The sequence below is a fragment of the Peromyscus californicus genome, unplaced genomic scaffold (genome assembly GCF_007827085.1).
Source record: "Peromyscus californicus insignis strain IS unplaced genomic scaffold, ASM782708v3 Scaffold_18__1_contigs__length_77618521, whole genome shotgun sequence".
Classification (NCBI taxonomy): Eukaryota; Metazoa; Chordata; class Mammalia; order Rodentia; family Cricetidae; genus Peromyscus; species Peromyscus californicus.
In genome coordinates this window covers 35052780-35072797 of record NW_026294480.1, presented here as the reverse complement: position 1 = coordinate 35072797, position 20018 = coordinate 35052780, and the positions used below count along the sequence as shown (strand labels likewise).

Below are 20018 nucleotides of genomic sequence, written 5' to 3'. Positions count from 1 at the left end.
GTTAAGAGAACATATTCCTCCTGTAAATTCTCTCTTTTGGAGAATTTAATTTAAAAAGTCATTTGAATTTCTTCTGTATTCATCAGTTAGTGTAGTTGTTCAAAAGTAAATTCTTGGTGGGTGTAGTGCTCACAGCCTGTAACACAGAATCTAGGAGGTGGAAACAGGAGGCTAGAAGTACAAACATTCTTCCAGGTAGGCATCTCCTTGTCTATGTGGCACTTATAGTCTCTTTTCTGGTATAACTGGTAATTTTTTTAGTGTGAACTCATCTTTAGTGGGAGTGGCTTCTGGGTAAGTCTTAAATGCTTTGAACTGTGGGCACAAGACCACCAGGCTAACTTATATTTTGCTTCATTGTGATATTATAGTTTTGACAAATAAAGGACTTAGTTTAAAGTTACTTTTTTCACCTGGCGGCAGTGCTGGCACACGCCTTTAATCCCAGCACTCAGGAGGCAGAGCCAGGCGGATCTCTGTGAGTTCGAGGCCAGCCTGGACTACCAATTGAGTTCCAGGAAAGGCGCAAAGCTACACAGAGAAACCCTGTCTCGAAAAACCAAAACAAACAAACAAGTTACTTTTTTCTCAGTTCAAAGTTTCTGAGTTAGAAGTGCTAATTTTGCCCCACACCCACAAATAATGCACACCACAGTTATCATTGTAGAGCCTCTTTATTAAAGCCAAAAGCTTTTGACCCACAAACACCCTTTCTCACTTGTTGCTATGCACAGAAATGAGAGCTTTGATTTATATCTGCAGTGTGTGTGTGTGTGTGTGTGTGTATGTGTGTGAGAGACAGAGAGAGACAGAGAGTGTATGTTAACCCTTTATCTAGCATTTTTATTCAACCAGCCCTGAAGTAAGACTTCCTGTGTTGATTTGGTTCTCCATATTGATCAAATGTGGGGGTTTAGGGGTGATACAAAAAGTTTTCTAGCTATTTCTTAAAATATGTAACTTTTGATGGCTGCTATGGAAGCTAGCATATGTTAGAACTCCCAAACTGCCAAATTTGGAATATGTATTTATGCAAATTTGAAGTCATATTCTGAGACAGAAATATAAATTCTTATGACACAACAATGACATTTGTAAAAATTTACATTTCTTTAAGAATCATACATTTAAAAGATTCTGAAAGATGTATATTTAAAATAACTTCCATATGCTGTTTTCTTAATCATTGCTGTTTCCTGATAAGTTTAATATCTAAGGTCTTTCTATGACACAGTGTGACTGCTGTGTCAGTCTTATGAAAAAACAGTAGAATAATACTTAATGAAATGTTGGCGTAATTCTAGTTTCTGTGAAGAGGTTAAATAATATAATGAAAAGAAAAGAATTTATTCTGAGTATTAAATATATTCTATAAAGTTGAGTATTTAAGAAGTGGATTTATATCATTTTTTAATTAAATATTATCCCCCATGCATTATATGCAAATAATGCATAATACATATTTGTTTTTATCAATTAACTTCTGTTTGATTCTACTTTTTACATGGGCTAAAAAGTGAATCTTGCCAGGCGGTGGTGGCGCACGCCTTTAATCCCAGTACTCGGGAGGCAGAGCCAGGAGGATCTCTGTGAGTTCGAGGCCAGCCTGGGCTACCAAGCGAGTCCCAGGAAAGGCGCAAAGCTACACAGAGAAACCCTGTCTCAAAAAACCAAAAAAAAAAAAAAAAAAAAAAAAAAAAAAAGTGAATCTTAATCTATGTAGGGTCAATGCTCCATCCTTTTAGGTCTGTGTTTTAAAATGTCTAGTGCTTCCCAAGTATCAGGATGTTGGCAGGAGAGATAAATAGTTACCCTGACTGATGCTGATTGAGCAATCAGTGTCCCAGTTCAGTGTAGTTTCTTCCTTGTGCTGGTGAAACAACCCTTACTATCTACTCGGTGATGACTCAGTACCATCTTCTGTTGTTCCCTACTCCCCTAAGCATGAAAGGATTCTGAAGTTTTGCTTTCTCTATCTTCTGAAGATGGCACCATGTGGGCTTTCCTTGCCTACACAATTCTCGGCAATATTCAACTTAGAACTGGCATAAGGATGATGGTCAGGTAGAGAGCTACCAATGTCTTACGATAACCCTGTAGCACCTTTGTCTAGTGTATGTTGAGTGCAAGAGGACAAGGATAGAAGGAGCCTGACAGGTCCCCCAAATCCATCACTTGTGCTGAGAATCATATACTTTGAAAATTTAACTTCCTTTGTTTTCTACATACTGTGTATTATTCATTCCTTGGGACAGCAAAACTTCAACTGCTTCTTCCTGAATAGAGATGGGTCATGGATAAACAAAACTGCAAACAACAACAACAAAACAAACAAATAAAAAGCATTGGTTGATATATTGATATATACATGGTTTTCTGCTGCAAAGAATTGTGGGTAAGGAATAATAAGGCAGGGGGAAAAGCCCATAAGATTTAGAAGAAAAATGACAAGACCAACAGACCTCTTTATTCTTTGTGCATGGTATTATATGATGTGGCTTAGGAGGAGTGCATTTAGTGTTTCTGGAGTCAACTGATAAATTTTTGTTGGAGGTGGTACTGAGCAGTTTTTTTTTTCCTAGTAGGATCCCAATGAGACCTCTTATCTACCTAGAAATCAGACAGTAGAGTCTTTTGTTAATTGATTGATCTTTTTAAGAAATGGGATACTTCAACTCAAAATGTGAACTCAAGAGATATGATTATTTAAGGCTCTTGAGAAATAAATCAAAGTTTTTCCTTATGAAACCAATGTTACATTCATTTGCTCATGTGAAAATTATCTCCTGCACTTTATTGCACTTGGCACTCACATTCTTTTTCTTAAAGATTTATTTTTATTTTTAGGGGTGTGTGTGTATGTGTGTGTGTGTGTGTGTGTGTGTGTGTGTGTGTGTGTGTGTGTTTATGGAGTATGTGCATGTGAGTACAGGTGCCTGCACAGTCCAGGAGAGGCTGTTGGACCTCCTGGAGCTGTAATTACAAGAGGTTGTGAGCTGCCCACTGTTGGTGCTAGCAAGCAAACTTGGTCCTTCTACAAGAACCACACACATTCTTAACCATGGAGCCATCTGTAGTCCCTTTGATGTCACCAAGCCTAGTTGTATTCAGTCTTTTGAGTATTTCATGTGTGTCTCAAGCAGTTACTTCTTTGGGATCTGCTTCTAGAGAGTTCTGTGTTCTTTGGAGAGCATTGTGATACCTGAAATCTTCATGTATTCTTCGTGCTCCCAGGTGATATTTTAATTTCTAGGGACTCAGATATCTCTACTTAAAGAGTTTCCTACTTGATAAATGACCATCTTCTGAAGATATGCCATAGGGTGTCTGTTGTACAATGTTGCCCTTGAGTCTACCTGAGTATCTTGTTATAATCTTTCTATAAGTTTTATTATGGTTAATGGTATTGGGCACTGTGCATACCATGGGAATAGCCGGGTATTTCTGAGCAGCCCAAGTACAGACAAATAGCTCATTTTACAAGATGGCCTCTGTACAGCATTCTGGGCAATTACTGGGTCACACAGTATGATATCCTTTCTCAAAGCAAGGCTACTGTGCAGATTTCGGGTTATCCACCTGAGTGGGTACAAGCCTATATGAACTGTGAAACTTCTTCAGTGCATATTGCCAGCTCCACAATGATGCAGTATGCTGGTGCTTTCTCTTTGACTTACAGCTCTTCAAACAGGACACTCATTTTACCTCACCCAAAGGGCCACAGTGACAAATACTGTGTGTTTTGTTTCTCTTATTATGCTGTTGGCACAGGTCAATGAATATGCACACATTTCAGTCCCTTTCTTGGTCATCTTTAGTGGTTTCCACCAGCCACTCATTCCAGAATATTACTGTATACCTGACACTCCGTCTCTTTTTTGTGAAAGAGGAGGTTTATCTATTCAGCATCTTGAATCTCCCTATACAGTTTTCAGCTACAACCACCATGTGTTGCAAGTGACATCCCATTGATCTTTGACTACAGGTTGGCTTTCGTTCCTTAAATGTTTTTGAAGTACTTTATTGATTGACCATGAGGAACAGTTGTCTCTTTGCTTCTCAAAAATGCTGTTTGCTTCTCTTCCTCCTTTCCTAATGTTCGAAGTGAGGTCATCTTTTTCCTGACCTCATCTTTTCCTTTTGCATCTACCGTGTCGAATGAGGCCAACAGCAACCAAGTCATGTTACTGTGTTCTTTTTCCTAAGCTTTCTGCGCTCACTCTCTCACTTCCAGCTTATCAGTGGTGACAGTTTCTCCCAAATGCATACCTGTGCATGACATGAGTTGTCACTTTTCCAGTACAGTGAGTAAGGCAGCTTACTCACTAAGTCAGTACCCCACAGTTTTGACTGTGTTATATAGGTACTTCGGTCCCTGAACTCGCTTCCTGTTAGTCACTCGGCCAGTGAGTGACAATGTACTGCTCCTAAATCCCAGTGGCCTATTCACAGCAGAATTTGTGGAGTTACCTGTTCCTAAGTTGCCTGTCGTCCTCTGTTGTGTTTTAGTGACCTTCCCATCCTCATATCTAGAATGATAGAGCAGCCACTGTTGGTGACCTGGCAGAATTATAAAAATGACTTTTTACGAAACCTGTTTAGATACAGTTTTCACTACCTTTGCTCATTTTTCTTGGGACAAAGTAGACAGCCGAGCTTGATGTCAGTGAGTGGGCAGATTTATCCTTGTAGGGATTAAAAGCATATAAATGGATCCAGAGAAGCCTCATCTACCCCAGCCATGCTGCATCTCCATCAACTATAATACAAAGTTCTGTAGTTACAGGACTTGGGCAGAACTCAGCAACATCCCCAGGTGCATTTCCTAACAGTGAGTGCATAAAGGTCATGCTCTCCTTTCTGTGGGATTATTACATTTATTCACAAAACGGTAATGCGTTTATTACTCAGTTTGAAAATCTGAAAATGAGGGCCAGTGAAATTGCTCAACAAGTGAAAGAGCCTACCACCACTCTTGATGATAGTGTTTTAGAGCCAGGCTCCACATGATGCGAGGAGAGATCCGACTTCTCCAACTTAGTCTCTGGCCTGCGGCATATACAAAATAAATTAATGTAAAAGAAAAATAAAACATTAAGAACCTAAATGCTAAAACCTCTCTGCTATTTGAGAGAAAAAGATATTCTTCAAATTAGTCTCTGGCCTGCAGCATATACAAAATAAATTAATGTAAAAGAAAAATAAAACATTAAGAACCTAAATGCTGTTTGAGAGAAAAAGATACTGCAGTGATTAGCATATCACTGTGGGAAGGTAGGCTCACTAAGGAAAAACATGAATGTTAACATCAGAACCTAAACTTTTTCTAACTGCAGAAATTATGCAAAAGCTAACATGACTGTAGGGTTTTGTTTGTTTGTTTGTTTTATTTATTTGTGTGTGCACATGCACATATAGGCCAGGGGACAACTTGTAGGAGTTGGTTCTCTCTTCCCACCATGTGGGTCTTAGGGATAAAACTCAAGTCTACCCGCTCACCAGCTGAGCCATCCCACAAGCCCAAGGGGTTTATTTTTTTTAATGGAAGGAAAATCTGTGGAGTCTAGCAAGCAGAGTAAAAGAGACATTTTGGGAAATAAAGTAAATTTAAACCAATAGTGATAAACACACACACAAAGTGATCTATGTATAAGAGAGCATGCATTACCTTGTTTCCACTAAAAAGGTTTAACCAGTCAATAGATAACGTAATCCAAAATAAACATAAATCATTGTAAAAACTGTCAACCCTGAATCAGAGGATAGGAAACATCTTACATGGTTCTTGTTACCTATCCTCCAATACCATTTGTTGGCAATAAAAGATAGTTGCAGCCCTTTCTCATCTAGCCTGGAACAAGCCTTCCGAAGCCTCAACACAAACTCCAAGTATTTTACATAGTCATTATTCGTTAAATAATGGTCACTACTCATTTAATTAATTTGACTTGAGATGTGTAACATTTCTGATACAGCCATATCTTAACAAGATCTAACTAAACCATGTTTAGAAATTAACATTTAGCAGAGCTGGAGATGTAGTGCAGTTATTAAGAACACTTACAGACCAGTTCCCAGCACCCACATCAGTTGGCTCATAAATGCCTATAACTGAGAGCTCCGTCAGCTCTGATAGCCAGACGTGGTCTACCCAGAAAATGCTGCTGAGAGAGCAAGGCAAAACAATCCAGAAAGTGTTCTGGATATGGCCACACCGAAGGCTGTTAATGGTTGTGTAAGTAGTCCTCGTATTGTATCAAGAACAGAAGGCAGGTTAAATACGTTAAAGAGAGGGTAGGAAGTAAGAAGCAGCCATTACCTACAACACAGTGAGTCTCTTGGGAAGTTTTACTGTTCAAAGAGAGAAGAGAAAGACAGCCTGAGCTAAAGAAGCAGTTTTCCTTTACACGATTGTTTGGGTATGAGGTGTGTAGAGCATGCGTGTCACACTGAGAATGGGCTGGCTGAAAAGAGGGAATGAGCAGTAGTATTGGAGGCAAGGTATTGGCTCCAATCAAAACAGAGTTGTACCAGGATTATTTTAAATGATTTTATAATAAATGGGAAAAAAACCAGCCTCTAAGAGTTAAAGTTTTTTATTATAAAGACTCCTAATATATCATAATTTTATCCATAGACTCAGTGTAGTTCCAGTAAAAATTTTAGCTTTTAAACAAACATGACAACATAATTCTAAACTGTACATAGTCATGGAAATGGTCAGGAATGACCACAGCACTGTTGAAGAGTAACAGTAACATAGAAGGATTTCAGCAATCAGATACTGAGTCATTCTAAGGTTGCAACTTATGATTATAGAGCAGGACAGACAACACACCAATGGGCTGGGATAAAAATCTCCCGAACAGACACTTACTGGTAAGGTAACACTTCAGAGTAGTGCACAAAAGGAAATTCTCTGTTAAAAAAAAAAAGACAAGACCAATAAACAAGAGGATTAAATTTGTCTATAAGGTAAACCATAGGAGAGAATCAGTTTCAGATACATGATGTCTTTGAAATAATATGAAGTGTAAAATAATGCTAAGTTAGTGACCCTGGATGAGAACAAGAGTTCTTAAATTAATACAAAAGGGAAACCCCATGACATAACAATGTGATCAAATTAAGAACTCATTCCATCAACAGGTGATACTAGAAGAGTGAAGAATGCAAAATAGAGGACAGAAAATTATAACACATTCATCCAGTACCAACAAGTAACTAGGCTAAATAAAAATGTCCCCATGCCTATAAGAAAAATGACCATTTAATTAAAAATAAATTGGCTCAAACTCAACTATATCTTTTATAAAATGAGAATGAATATGGAAAAAATAAACACATCTAGAAAAATCAAACAATAGTTTATATCGTGGTGTTATTCAGGACCAGTGGGCTGAGATACTTAGTGCTGTACCACAAATACCACAGACTAAGAAATTTATAAGAATAGAGATTTTTCACATTGTTTTGGAGGCAGGAAAGTTCCTGTTCAGGCCCCAGAAAGGTCAAGTGTCAGATGATGGCCCAATCTGCAATGCTTCCTTGTAGTGGGTGAGTGCACTGAATGGGATGAGTTTTGCTCCCTTTAGCCTTTGCAAAGATTACTAATCCTATTCTTGAGAATTCTGCCCGAGGACATCATCATCCCTACACCTCACCTCCTCATACTGTTGCACTGAGGAGTTAAGGTTCAGTAGGAGCTTTGGAAGAGATGAACAGTCAAAGCATAATAGAGGGTTTGTTGATGGTTTCTGCTTATATCTCAAGCCTCTTTTATCTTCTGTATATATCTGTATCTCTATATATTACAGCTATTCATAAGTCAAGGTCCATTCTAATATTATTCACTGATCTCATCTCCATGAGGAGAAAAGAAGTAAACGGGTTACTTTTCCCTGAAATTCTCCTAGCTTGAGAAAACTTTCCCCAAGGGTTTAGCAGAAAGTACAGGGACTGGGGTGAGAGAAGATGAGATGAGCAGATGAGGAAGAAGGTGGCCCGGGTTAACAGCTACTAACTATGTTCGAGCTAAGGGACTGAGCTAAATGTTTGAAGGGGATCACCTGTTTTAATCCCCACACCTTCACAGATTGGGTAACTCTGATTGGATAACTCTGAGGTTAACTACGAGGAACTGTTCTCCCATACCTCGTGCTACTTACTCTAAGCTGCCTTTCTCAAACTATTACATTTGGGAAGAGAATCAGTTCTTCATATGTCTAGCCACAAAGCCAATCCCATAATTACTCCACATTGTTTTGCCAAGTCTACATCCGGACATTCCTTTAACTTTGACACATTCTTGGCATTGAGACCCAGAAAGATGCAAGATACAGAATGTGAAGTGCTCCAGGTACCGTGTGAGAGGGAGGAGGGTCTGATGGCCATCATGAGAAGATGCCATGGTAACATCCTATAATCGATGCCAGTCACTATTTTGGATAGGGGTAGGGAAATATGTAATCCCATTGCTGGTAGATGTAACACTTAACTAGTGCTGCTTAGATTCCCAGGTATGCTTCATATGCTTAGGTATAGTTTAACATTTAGTTTTATGTAGAAATATTAGGGAATATTGGAGGCTTCTGGGATTTCCATGTGTTTTTTGTTTCTTCTCACTTGAACAGATCCCATTTCTATCACTTGGAATATGTTACAGAAACAGATACTATACGCATCTCATAAATATTTTAAATTTTCACAGAATTTAAAGTCACCCTCTCTCAGGGAATCCAGTCTTACACTAAACCAAGGAAAAATGCCTGCCTTCTGTTTTGCAGACGTTGAGTAATGAGATGAGTACAGATGATGAGAATGAATACACAGAAGAAAAGGACAGCTACATCTGTGCAGTGTGCCTCGATGTGTACTTCAACCCATACATGTGCTACCCCTGCCATCACATCTTCTGCGAGCCCTGCCTACGGACTCTGGCCAAAGACAACCCTGCAAGCACTCCCTGCCCGCTCTGCCGGACCATTATTTCTAGAGTCTTCTTCCAGACAGGTAAACATTCTCTTTCGTTGTCATAGTCACCTAATGTTTTCTGATTGCTGTTTTGGTTTTAACTCCGAAGGTATCATATAAATGAGTGTGAAGTTAGTGAAAAGTATACTCAAAGTGATTGTTGCTCTAGTTTATAAAACAGTGCTTGCCTAACTACTGGAACTATGCCAGAACCACAGGTTAAAGTAGGTCTTTGTTACTGACCCCTAACTCTGAACTCAGATCCTTCGTCCTAGCCAGCTGTGGGTCAGTCTCTACAGATGGCTCCAGGGTGAGGGAAATTCCGTCTGAAACAACACTGTTGCCTTCTTACCCTCTTATCTGCCTTCTGCTGCTGGTGTTCTGTGGCCCTCATATCTGAGGACAGCTACTACACCTGTTACCCAAACTTCCAAATCTCTAAGCCAGGAATGCCCAGTCTTTGACACTGTTGTTTTTTTAGTTAGAAATGTGTTGGGTGACATTCAGAGCTATCCAGAGATGCATGCAGCCACCAGCAATGGATCTGATGCACCTCCCCCAACCATTCGTGATGTGGCTAAGCTCTTTTTTTTAAAGCAAGTTTACCTACTTGCGTAAAGATGGCATATAGCCATCTTAATGGTACTTCACCCACATTGGCGAAGAGATCCAAACTAATGCCCATGAACATAGAGAACTAAGAGAAGTGGCCGTGGCCACTACTGTGTACTGTACAGAGGGAGGGGCTTTCTGTCTCCATGCTTTGTCCTCAGACCAATAGAGTCAAAAGGAGATCAAGGTATGTACTTTATTAATGGTAAAATTGAAGAGCATAGACAGCAGTTTTATTCCTTGAAAGAAATCAAGACCCACCACCCGTGTGGGTGAAGCAGTGGGGTTGGTACCCCAACCTAGCCAGCTGCACAAAGGCTTGTAAATCTCTCTAATCAGACAGTGGAGAGAAAGGAAAGCTATGGCCCTCTGATCTGCCTAGTGCAAGGATATTGCTGTACAGAATCACTGCACATCTCATGACCAAGTGTCAATGCAGTACCAAGATAAGAGAAATAGAAGTTGAATGGAACACAGACTACATATGGATAGAAATGCAGATGTGTAAGCTGTGGGGTCCTACACTGTAACTACAGTTTGATTGAGTTTTAAATGTTCACACTATATAAGGAAAAATACAAGTAAATCTTTAAAGAAGCGATTTTCATTATTCATATTCTCCATTAGAAGAAAATACAAATTCTCAAGGATAACTAAAGGAGTTTCTGGCACTTAGCCCTATGAGAAATTTTATGTGACTTCTCTGGAACATGTCAAGAGGAAGCAATATCCTTAAAAGCATCCTCAGAGAAAATCTCAACATCAAAATTTCTCTTTGTTGCTCATGGTATTTTAAATAAAACCTGAGGAAATATCAGTATAAATTAGATAAAGTCATATTGCTAATTGCTAATACAATGTGGCTCAGGTTTCTTGTTAAAATAATTTTAAGTAGTAAGCTCAGGGTCACCCATATTCCTACCATTTTAAAGTAATATCTAATGAATTTCTTTCCACAATATAGTGTATGTGTGCATGTATGCATGTCTAAGCTTTTCTCCTTGTTACCCAAACTATCAGACCATGTGAACATTTTCTAACTTGTTTCCTTGTTTAACCTAAAGTCCTTGTGTTTCTTGTAATGACATCATGTTCTACTTAGCCCATTTACTTTTATGGAATATTTACACTTTTATTTATAATTTTATTTATACATTAGTGTTATACATGGATAAATATTTGAACACATCATATAGTGTTTCCTTATAATAAACTTCCAGAAGTAGAGACAGTAGTTAAAGCCTGTGTTTTAAGGTAGTACATGAATTATCATTAACAATGGTGTATGAGGGCTTGTCTCTACAGCCTTGGCCATCCGGGTCTCCATTTTAAATTCCTGACTATGAAGGTGTTTTGTTTATTTAGTGCCAATTTTTGTCATAAGTGGAAAACAATCTTCCATTTTTGTCCTTTACACCTTATTTGTGGTTATAGTATTTTATGAATGTGCCAAATTTCTAGATTTTGTTTTTTGTTTGTTGGTTTGGTTTGGTTTTTGTGTGTTTGTATAAGGTGTTTAAACCTTCATCTTTATTGTTAAAACTTAGTTATTAAAGGCCCTACTAACTATACAAGTTTATAACCCTTCCTTTTACCTATTTTTTAAGTTACATTTTGTCATCATTTTTCCACAGTTCCTGAGGTGCACTACTTACCTAAGGATAAAGTACCAGTTTGCAATCCTTAGGCACATGCCCCAGCAACATTTAACAAGCTATTCTTTCTGTGCCAATTGAACTGTCTTCCTTTGAAAAGCAGCAGCAACTCCTAACACATGTCTCTCTTGGCAGCTGCTCCATTCACCTACTGTCTTGTCCTGAACATACTTCACTTCTTATTATTTTAGTATTTGTAGTTTAATAACTCACAAAGTAAGGTTAAATTAATTTGAGGATGAGTGGCATTTTAGTGGATATTTTTATAATAGTGATTATTATAGTTTATCACTTTCCAGTAAAGTTCTACAACCCCCTTCCTAAGAGTTCTGCACATTTCATGTTAACTTTATGTCTCTGTATTCAGTGGTTGCTATTGTAACATTGATTTTTTTTCTTCCTTCAGTTTCTGCTATCTCTGTGATCTTAGGAAAGTCACCTAGTCTTCACTTCTTCTATCCTTGTCCTCTGAGTGTTGGGGATTAGTTAGTGAATAAATTAATCATATAAATTACCTAATTTCATCATTCTGACTGTGGGACTGTTATTGCCAAAGGTTATAGTGGAAAAGCTGTCCTTCTTTATAGCAAGTGAAGATACTACGTGATGATTTGAGGGGTTCCTTGTATCATATTTCTGTTACATTAGCTTCATGGGTAGAAATACAGTGATACTATACTCATTCCAAATTTATCCCATGGAGTGCTCTTTAGTGAAATAATGTCCTTATACTTGAACTGTAACTTTCCCTAATTTTATGCTCTTGTTTAAATTACTTAGTGTTAGCTGATAGTATTAGCTCCTTAATGCTGATAAAAGTTGAAAAGTTGACATGAGATAGGACATACAGAAGAAATGACAGAGGCATCAAGATCTGCTTATAAAAATAGGTACAAAGATAGACTGTTAAAAGTTGGAAGAAAAAAGTCACATTTGTAATGGGTGCTATCAGTTGCTACTTAATATCCATAAGTACCTCCTTTCTTCCTAACTTAGCCCCAAGCATTGAGCCCTCTTAACAAAGACAGACTGGTCCTGGTAGCCAATCCCATCCTCTGATCATTAGTATATGTCCCACTGACCAGCCATTGGTTCACAAACGAGCATGTGGTCTGTCCAATGAGATGAGAAAAAAAATACATTGGAAGAACTATTTTGTTTCTCTTTGGGCATGGACAAAAGTGTCTAACAATGTTACTCGCTGATAGACATCTTCTGAGCAAGTGAGGAACCAGCCTTAGTATGAAGACTTTAATATGGATGTCAGAGCTAAGAAAAATACATGAAGTATTTTGAAGAACAAGTCTGAAGTAGAACTTTAGATTTCCTACTATATGAAATAATAAATTTGCTCATTAAATAGGGCAGTTTTATAGATTTCCTGTTAAGTTTCAACTAATAGTAACTTAACAGACCAGGCATGATAATGCACCCTTTTAATCCCAGCACTCATGAGGTAGAGTAGGATCTTGGGAGTTCAAGACTAGCCTGGTCTACAGAACAAGTTCTAGGACAACAAAGGCTACATAGTGGACTCTCAAAAAACAAACAAAAGCAACTTAACTGATAAAATCATACTAATTATAAAGATAACATAAAGAGACTAAAAATGATGGTTGATACATAAAAATTCACAGATGTGAAGGATAGAAGACAGTATAAAAGCTAGTCAACAATATTTTAAGTTAATAAAGAAATAGTAAAGTGGACATGTGAGGTAGTGATATGATATTGGTATCCATAACCTCTACCAGCATAACCATTTAACTAATGAAAATATTTCCCTAAATCACATTAACCTAAGCTCATAGAGCAAATGGGGAAGGGCTTATTAAAAAAAAATTTACCACTGTTTGACTAGGAAGGTGGTTCAGTGGGCTAAGAGTACTTGTTGCTCTTGCACAAGACCTTGATTCAGTCACCAGCACCCACACTGTAGCTCACAAGCCCTGTAACTCCAGTTCCAGGTGATCGGGCACCCTCTGCTGACCTCCACAGGAATCAGGTGTGCAAGACAAAACCCCTGTCCTAGGTGGCTGCATCCAGAAAGTGGATTTATAATGCATACATCCAAATACATTCGTACAAATGCATACATCAATAAACAACCATAGAAGGCAATCAAGAAAAAAGCCAGCCAAGAAGGGTCTAGGCAGAGGGAGCCTCAAAGAAAGACAAGGACACACTGTCCCTGTCATAGAGCGCCACACAGTCTGAAACCAGGGCAGGTTTAGCCTCACAGTGTTGACAACCAAACAGTGGAGCAGATCATAGGTGAGAGTGGAGGATAAGAACTGTGTTGGGAGAGTGACCTCTCTAAACTGTGTATTCAAGTCACTAAAGAATTAAAAAGTAGGCAACCACTAAAACAAGACACAAGAAAAAAAAAGAACCTGCATACCCATGGTTAATAGATTTTTACAAGAGTGCCAAAAATTACCTTTAACGATGGTTTACCATATGCTTCTCGTAACACTGTTTACCTATATGGAAAAGATTGAATTGGATTCCTGCCTCACAATATGCATATATATATGTTAATTCTAGAACAAAGCCATAAATGTAGGGCAAACTTAAAATAAATTCTTAGAAGAAAGCCTGTCTTTATCTTTGTGAACTTTGATTTAACAGTGGTTTCTTAGATACAACACCTAGGGCACACACATTCAAAGGAAATAGATAAATTAGATTTCATCAAAGTTAAAAACAGCCTTACTTTAAAGTAGATACATCAAAAAAGGGGCAAATGAGGCTCCTCTTGCTAGCATTCCAACTAATAGACTCAAGGTTCATGTTGTGAAAGCCTGTAAGTTATACAGAACGTCAGAATGTCTCAGGTATTGGAAGGGGGTCATAGAGTCAGCACATCTATTATAAAAATCACTTACTATTCCCGTCCCTTCCCTATTCACAATATACTTGATCTTAAAGGAAGTTCCTAATATGTCTCTCTTCTCCACCAACCCTCCCCTATTGACTGCCTCCCTGACCTCTGTTTTAGTACTCTGGAATGCAGTGGAACTCAGAAAAGATAAGTAGATACAAAGAAATAGAAGTAGCTAATTATCTCCCTCGTGTGTGGAAATCTCACAATAAGCGGGGAAATAACATTTAAGCTAACCTGAGACTTTAAGCGTTGAAGGGGAATGTGATATTCCATCAGAGATGTTTGGGTTGTCACAGTAATTGAAGGATGATACTTGAATGTAGGCAGCAGGGCAGCGACATCCTGCAGCTTTTGGGACAGTCCCAAATATTTCTGAATTATCCTGTTTCTGTCTGACCTTCTAATGTCCTACTCAACTCTATTCAGGACATACAGCTTATAAGCAAGAATATCACACTTTTTATATTCTCTTTTTACTGTGACCATCTGTGATTTGTCTTGGTCGTGTCCAAGTTTGTAGGAAGGTCATTTAATAGTTTCTCTGATTCTACACCAGGAAGTCTCCTCTATTAATTCTTATGCTGATATGGTTCTCGGTTTGCTTATATTCATGCCTCTACTTTTCCATTTCTTTCAATTCATCTCATGTAGAGTAATCTCTGCCTCTGAAACCCATATTGATTCTATATCAGGAAGGCTGCTTGACTGTTGATTTGTCTTCTAAAACTTTAATATATGGAAATGAATCTTTTATTGTGAAAAGAAATAGCAAAATATTCACAGTATTTAAAGTGCGGTTTCTCAGAGCTCTGTCATCTTTTTACCACCTTTATAAATTTTACTCTGTCCACATATCAGTAGAGATATTTTTTTCTGCTTAAGGAATTTTCTTACCAACATAATTGTTAAGTATTTATTTTAGCCTTATCCTTAGCAATATGTCTGTGAGTTTCTTGGTTTGATGTTCTAGTTTATATCTTCTATTATATCTTTACCATAAGTGATAGCTGGAAAATATTAGGTCTTATCCACATCACTTCACATATTATTAATGGCTTACAAACCAATTTCTGAAAAACACTGGCTCATAATTATAGAGATCCGTCCCTAAAAGAAAAGCCCTGAAACGACTTAACACAGTTCCTGGGAGTGAGCTGGGTAGAAAGAACAGCTGACCCACTGCAGTTCTAGATGGTATCTCCTGTGTTGTCCAGGCTATCTCTACCTCAACTGAACATCCAGCCTGAGGCTCCCAAGGAGTTGCAGCTACTGATGCACACCACCACCTTCCTTTATTTATTTTTCCCATTTTTTCTTGACCTCTACTATACCACTTGATATTTCTAACCATTGGGGTGTGCTACTTTGACTATTTTTACATAATAATGTAGCCTAAGCTTGTGGGTCATACCTTTACCCATAATTTGGGAGACTGAGAAAGAAGGACCACTGTGAGTTTCAGGACAGGCTAGGCTACATAGCAAGCTCCAGGCCAGTCTGGGATACACAGTGAAACCTTGTCTCGATCACCTAAAATAACTAAATAACTTAAACAAGTTAGTAGCACTGAGTGTAATAGTGAAAAGGGAGAATAACGTATTTCTTCTTACTTAGAGGACAAAGGATTCTGGATTTTGTTAAGCCAAGATTATCTATTAATCACCTCCAAGGAACCATTAATATATCCCTTTCCATAGATTTCAAAAATCTTGTCCTAAAATGTAACTTACAGCAAAATATAAAAAAAAAACCTATGAATGCTTAGCATTTTGTCTGCAGATTTCTAACAGCTCAATAAACATTAGTGTTGAAATGGGTTCAATTAGATGGATTTCCTTTTGGCTTTTCTATCTTGAGCAAAGTGGTCATTCCTGAATAAAGCTGAAATAAGTTTTCAAAGCTACCAAAAGATTTGGCAATCCAAAATAAATATGATTGTCTGAAGTAAAATGTTTGGTTAAATGTTGTAGCATTAAAAAGTATTTTTCCATTATGTAAGTGTACTACATTTTCTTTATCTATTCTTCTGGTGGGGGGCATCCAGGTGTTTCTTGTCTATGGCTGTTATCAAGAGAGGAACAGTGAACGTAGTTGAGCAAGTGTCTGATAACATGAGGTATCCTTTGGGTGTATGCCCAAGAGTGGTATAGCTGGATTTTAAGACAGATTGGTTCCCTTCTTCTCAAAGCATAGCCACACTGATGTCCTTTGTGGCTGTACGAGTTTACACTCCCACCTGCAGTGGAGGAGTGTTCCTCTATTCCACATCCTCTCCAGTGCGAATTGTCAATAGTGTTACTGATCTTAGCCATTCTAACAGTTGTTAAGAAGGAATCTCAGAGAAGTTTTGATTTGCATTTCCCTGATGACTAAGGATGTTGAACATTTCTTTAGTGTTTCTCAGCCATCTAAGTTTCCTCTATTGTGAATTATCTGTTTAAATCTGTACCCCTTTTTTAATTGGATTATTTGTTTTCTTGATATTTAGTTTCTTGAGTTCTTTATATATTTTGGATATTAGCTCTCTGTCAGATATATAGTTGGTAAAAACATTTCCCACTGTAGACTGCCACTTTGAATGACGGTGTCCTTTACCATGCAGAAGCTTCTCAGTTTCATGAAGTCCATTTTATTAATTGTTGATCTTAGTGCCTGTGCTAAGAATGTTCTGTTTAGAAAGTAATTTCCTAAGTCAATGAGTTCAGTCTTTTTCCCCATTGTCTCTTCTGCTGAGTTCAGTGTATCTGGTTTTATGTTGAGGTCTTTGATCCATTTGGAGTTGAGTTTTGTGTAGGCTGATAAGTATTCTTTTTGGATTCTATTTGGATTCTTCTACATTCAGACATCCAGTTTGGCCAGCACCATTTGTTAAAAGACACTATCAAAAGAGAAACATAAACACCAAGCCAGCCACAAACCCTTTTCTGCATGCCTTTACTACCTGCAAGGTATGCTAGGACAGCACAACACAAACTTGTGGGAGTAACCAGCCAATAACAGATTTGACTCAAGGCCCACTCCATGAGATGGAACCCATACCCAACACTGCTTGGGTGACCAAGAACCTAAGACTAGATAGCCCAGGGACCTAGGATAAAACCAAATAATACTGGTCTAAAAACAGTGGGGGTAAGGGGGTGGAATGTAGTGATAAAATGTGTGCTGATATATTCTGCTATACTCAAAGATTAGTATCTTGTTCAGCCATCATCAGAGAAGCTTCCTCCAGCAGCAGATGGGAAACAGATACAGAGCCCCACAGCCAGACATTATGCAGAGAGTGAGAGACCTTGGAACACTCAGCCCTAAATGGGATGTGTCTGTCAAACCCCCCTCCCCTCCAGGCTTAGGAAACCCCTCAGAAAAGGAGGGGGAAAGAGTGTAAGACCTAGAGGGGATGGAGGACACCAAGAAAACAAGGCCCTCACTCATATGAACTCTCAAAGACACTGTGGCAGCATGAGTGGGGCCTGCGCGGGTCTGCACCGGGTCCTCTGTGTTTATATTATGGTTTCCAGCTTAGGGTTTTTATGAGATTCCTGAGTTTGCCATAGAGCGGGTCTCTGACTCTTAAGCCTTTTCTTGCATTTTTTTTTCTCCTATTCATTTGTCTTGTCCAACCTCAGTGTGATAGTTTTTGTTTTATCTTATTGTGTTTTATTTTGTTATATTTTAAATGAATGAATAGGAAATCTAGCCACTAGGGTAAAGGTTAACCAAGAAATTGTCATTTATGCCTGCTGGGAGAGGGAAGATCAGTTCTCTCCAATGGAGCAACACTGGGTACATCAGCCACTCCAGAGCAGGCCTCACGTTCAGGAGCAACTGACCAACATATAATGGACTCCACAGTTTTCCTGTGTGCTTTTATTTAGTTACACTTTGGAGGGTTTGTTGTTGGTTGGGTAGTGTTTTGTTTTCTTGATTGGGGTGGGTTGGTTGTTGTACTGAGTTTCTGTTTTTGTTTTTTTGTTTTTTGGGTTTTTTTGAGAAAGAACTAAAAGTTGGATGGTAGGAGAAGAGAAGAATATGATTAAAATATATTTAAATTTAAAAATTGTTTTAAAAAATTAAAAAAGAAAATAAAACATTTTCCTTTGGCCTCTTAACTAAAGGGTTAAAATTTCATAACTCTTTCTTTATTTTGACACACCATTACATTTAATTATATTATAAAAACCAAATATTGTGGTACCAAATGCATAAGGGAAAAAATGTAATCAAACTGAACAAAATCTCAACAAAAGTTTATCTTGGTAATAACAAGAGCTCATAAATATTAAAAATCCATTGAGCATAAGTTGCCCTCAGTGATGACTAAGATATAAAGTCTGTAGCTCCATTTTGACAAAATGACAAATAAAACAGGTATGGGCTTATTTTTGTGCCTGTTTTGTGTCTCTTTGGGATAAATTATTGAGCTGCAGAATAGTATTTCCCTCAGTCGATTTAATAGTGAGTGAATGATTCACAAGGAAAGGTATGAAAATCAGATTCAGAGTGACTTGGCAAGCATGTGTAGGTTAAGATTTGTCAGAATTCAGTGAGAGTCCCGGTTGGCTTTTTTCCCAGCATGCGAATCCCTTAGGACTCCCAGTTAGTGGCAGATCTTCAATTACCTCATAGTAAGAACTCCCCAGGCCTGAAGAACTGGCCCCATGATTAGACTGTTCTATCTTACCTTGTGTATTTTTGTGATTGAAACTGGTAACTTTCCCCTGAATTTAGATCTTAACAGACCAGCTTTCTCTACCTTGTTCACTCTGAACATTTTGAAGTGTCGTGAATGTATACAAAATGCATTTAAATAGGAGTGTTGGAATCCATTTTCACATGGAACTTTCTCACCCTTCTTGAAGAGGTGCAAATAATTATTGCCCGGAAGTCCTAAAAATAGCTTGGCAACAGTTGGTGACTGTTCATTGCTCTACAATAAAGTGTGTCTTCATGTCAAACATGTTAACCCTTCTCCATTCCTGTGTGAAGGGGAGATCTCAGATGTGCCTGACATAGCATCTTAACTCATCTGTACTTTTCCCACTGTTCAACAGTAAAAGAAAATTATTTGGATTATATGCCCTAAAAAGTAATAAAAACATTCCAAAAACACACTTCATAAGGCAGTGATTCTCAGCCTTCTTTTTTTTTATTAAGAGATTTTTATTCATTTTACATGCCAGCCACAGCTTCCCCTGTCCTCCCTCCTCCTGTCCCCCAGCCTTACCCCCAACCCCCTCATTCCCACCTCCTCCAAGGTAAGGTTTTCCATGGGGAGTCAGCAGAGTCTGGTACATTCAGCACTGGGCCAGTGGCGCAATGGATAACTCGTCTGACTACGGATCAGAAGATTCTCAGCTTTCTTAATGTTGTGACCTTTTAAATCAGTTCCTCATGTTGTGGTGACCCCCAACCATAAAATATTTAGATGCTACTTCATAACTATAATTTTGCTATTGTAAAGAATTCTAATGTAAATATCTAATATGCAGGATTTCTGATGTGCAGCCCCCAAAGGGATGGCAATCCATAGGTTGAGAAACACTGCTTACAGTATTGATAAACCAAAAGCAAATTGAGTAGCAAGGATTGTGTCTCTGTAGATGCAGAGAATTGTTTCCTTAGAAGTCTGCTTCTTACACCAGCGACCACTTACTGGGAATCTAAGTTCATCTCTTGTTTACTCCTTGAAAATGTGTACAAAATTATAGTCCATATACATACATAGCAATCTGTACTCTATACATTAATCTCCTGGGACCAAATAATGTCTATGAATAATATATAATATGCACAGAAGCTACTGGACCTTCTGGGGAATTGTATCTCCCCTGAAAGAACTGGCCCTCCTAACCATGTAATTCTGGGAGAAGTAGCCTATTACTGTCACAACT

The 20018-nt window shown here is 38.2% G+C and overlaps 1 protein-coding gene across 2 annotated transcripts in view; it reads left to right on the top strand.

Annotated features, from left to right (window-relative positions):
* Positions 1-20018, top strand: part of Rnf180 (ring finger protein 180) — a 176796-nt gene that overhangs the window by 116613 nt on the left and 40165 nt on the right. For both annotated transcript variants that reach the window (XM_052743238.1, XM_052743237.1), the window contains one exon: positions 8787-9012. In XM_052743238.1, coding sequence (XP_052599198.1) covers positions 8787-9012 — 226 coding nt within the window. The remainder of the gene's footprint in view (positions 1-8786; positions 9013-20018) is intronic.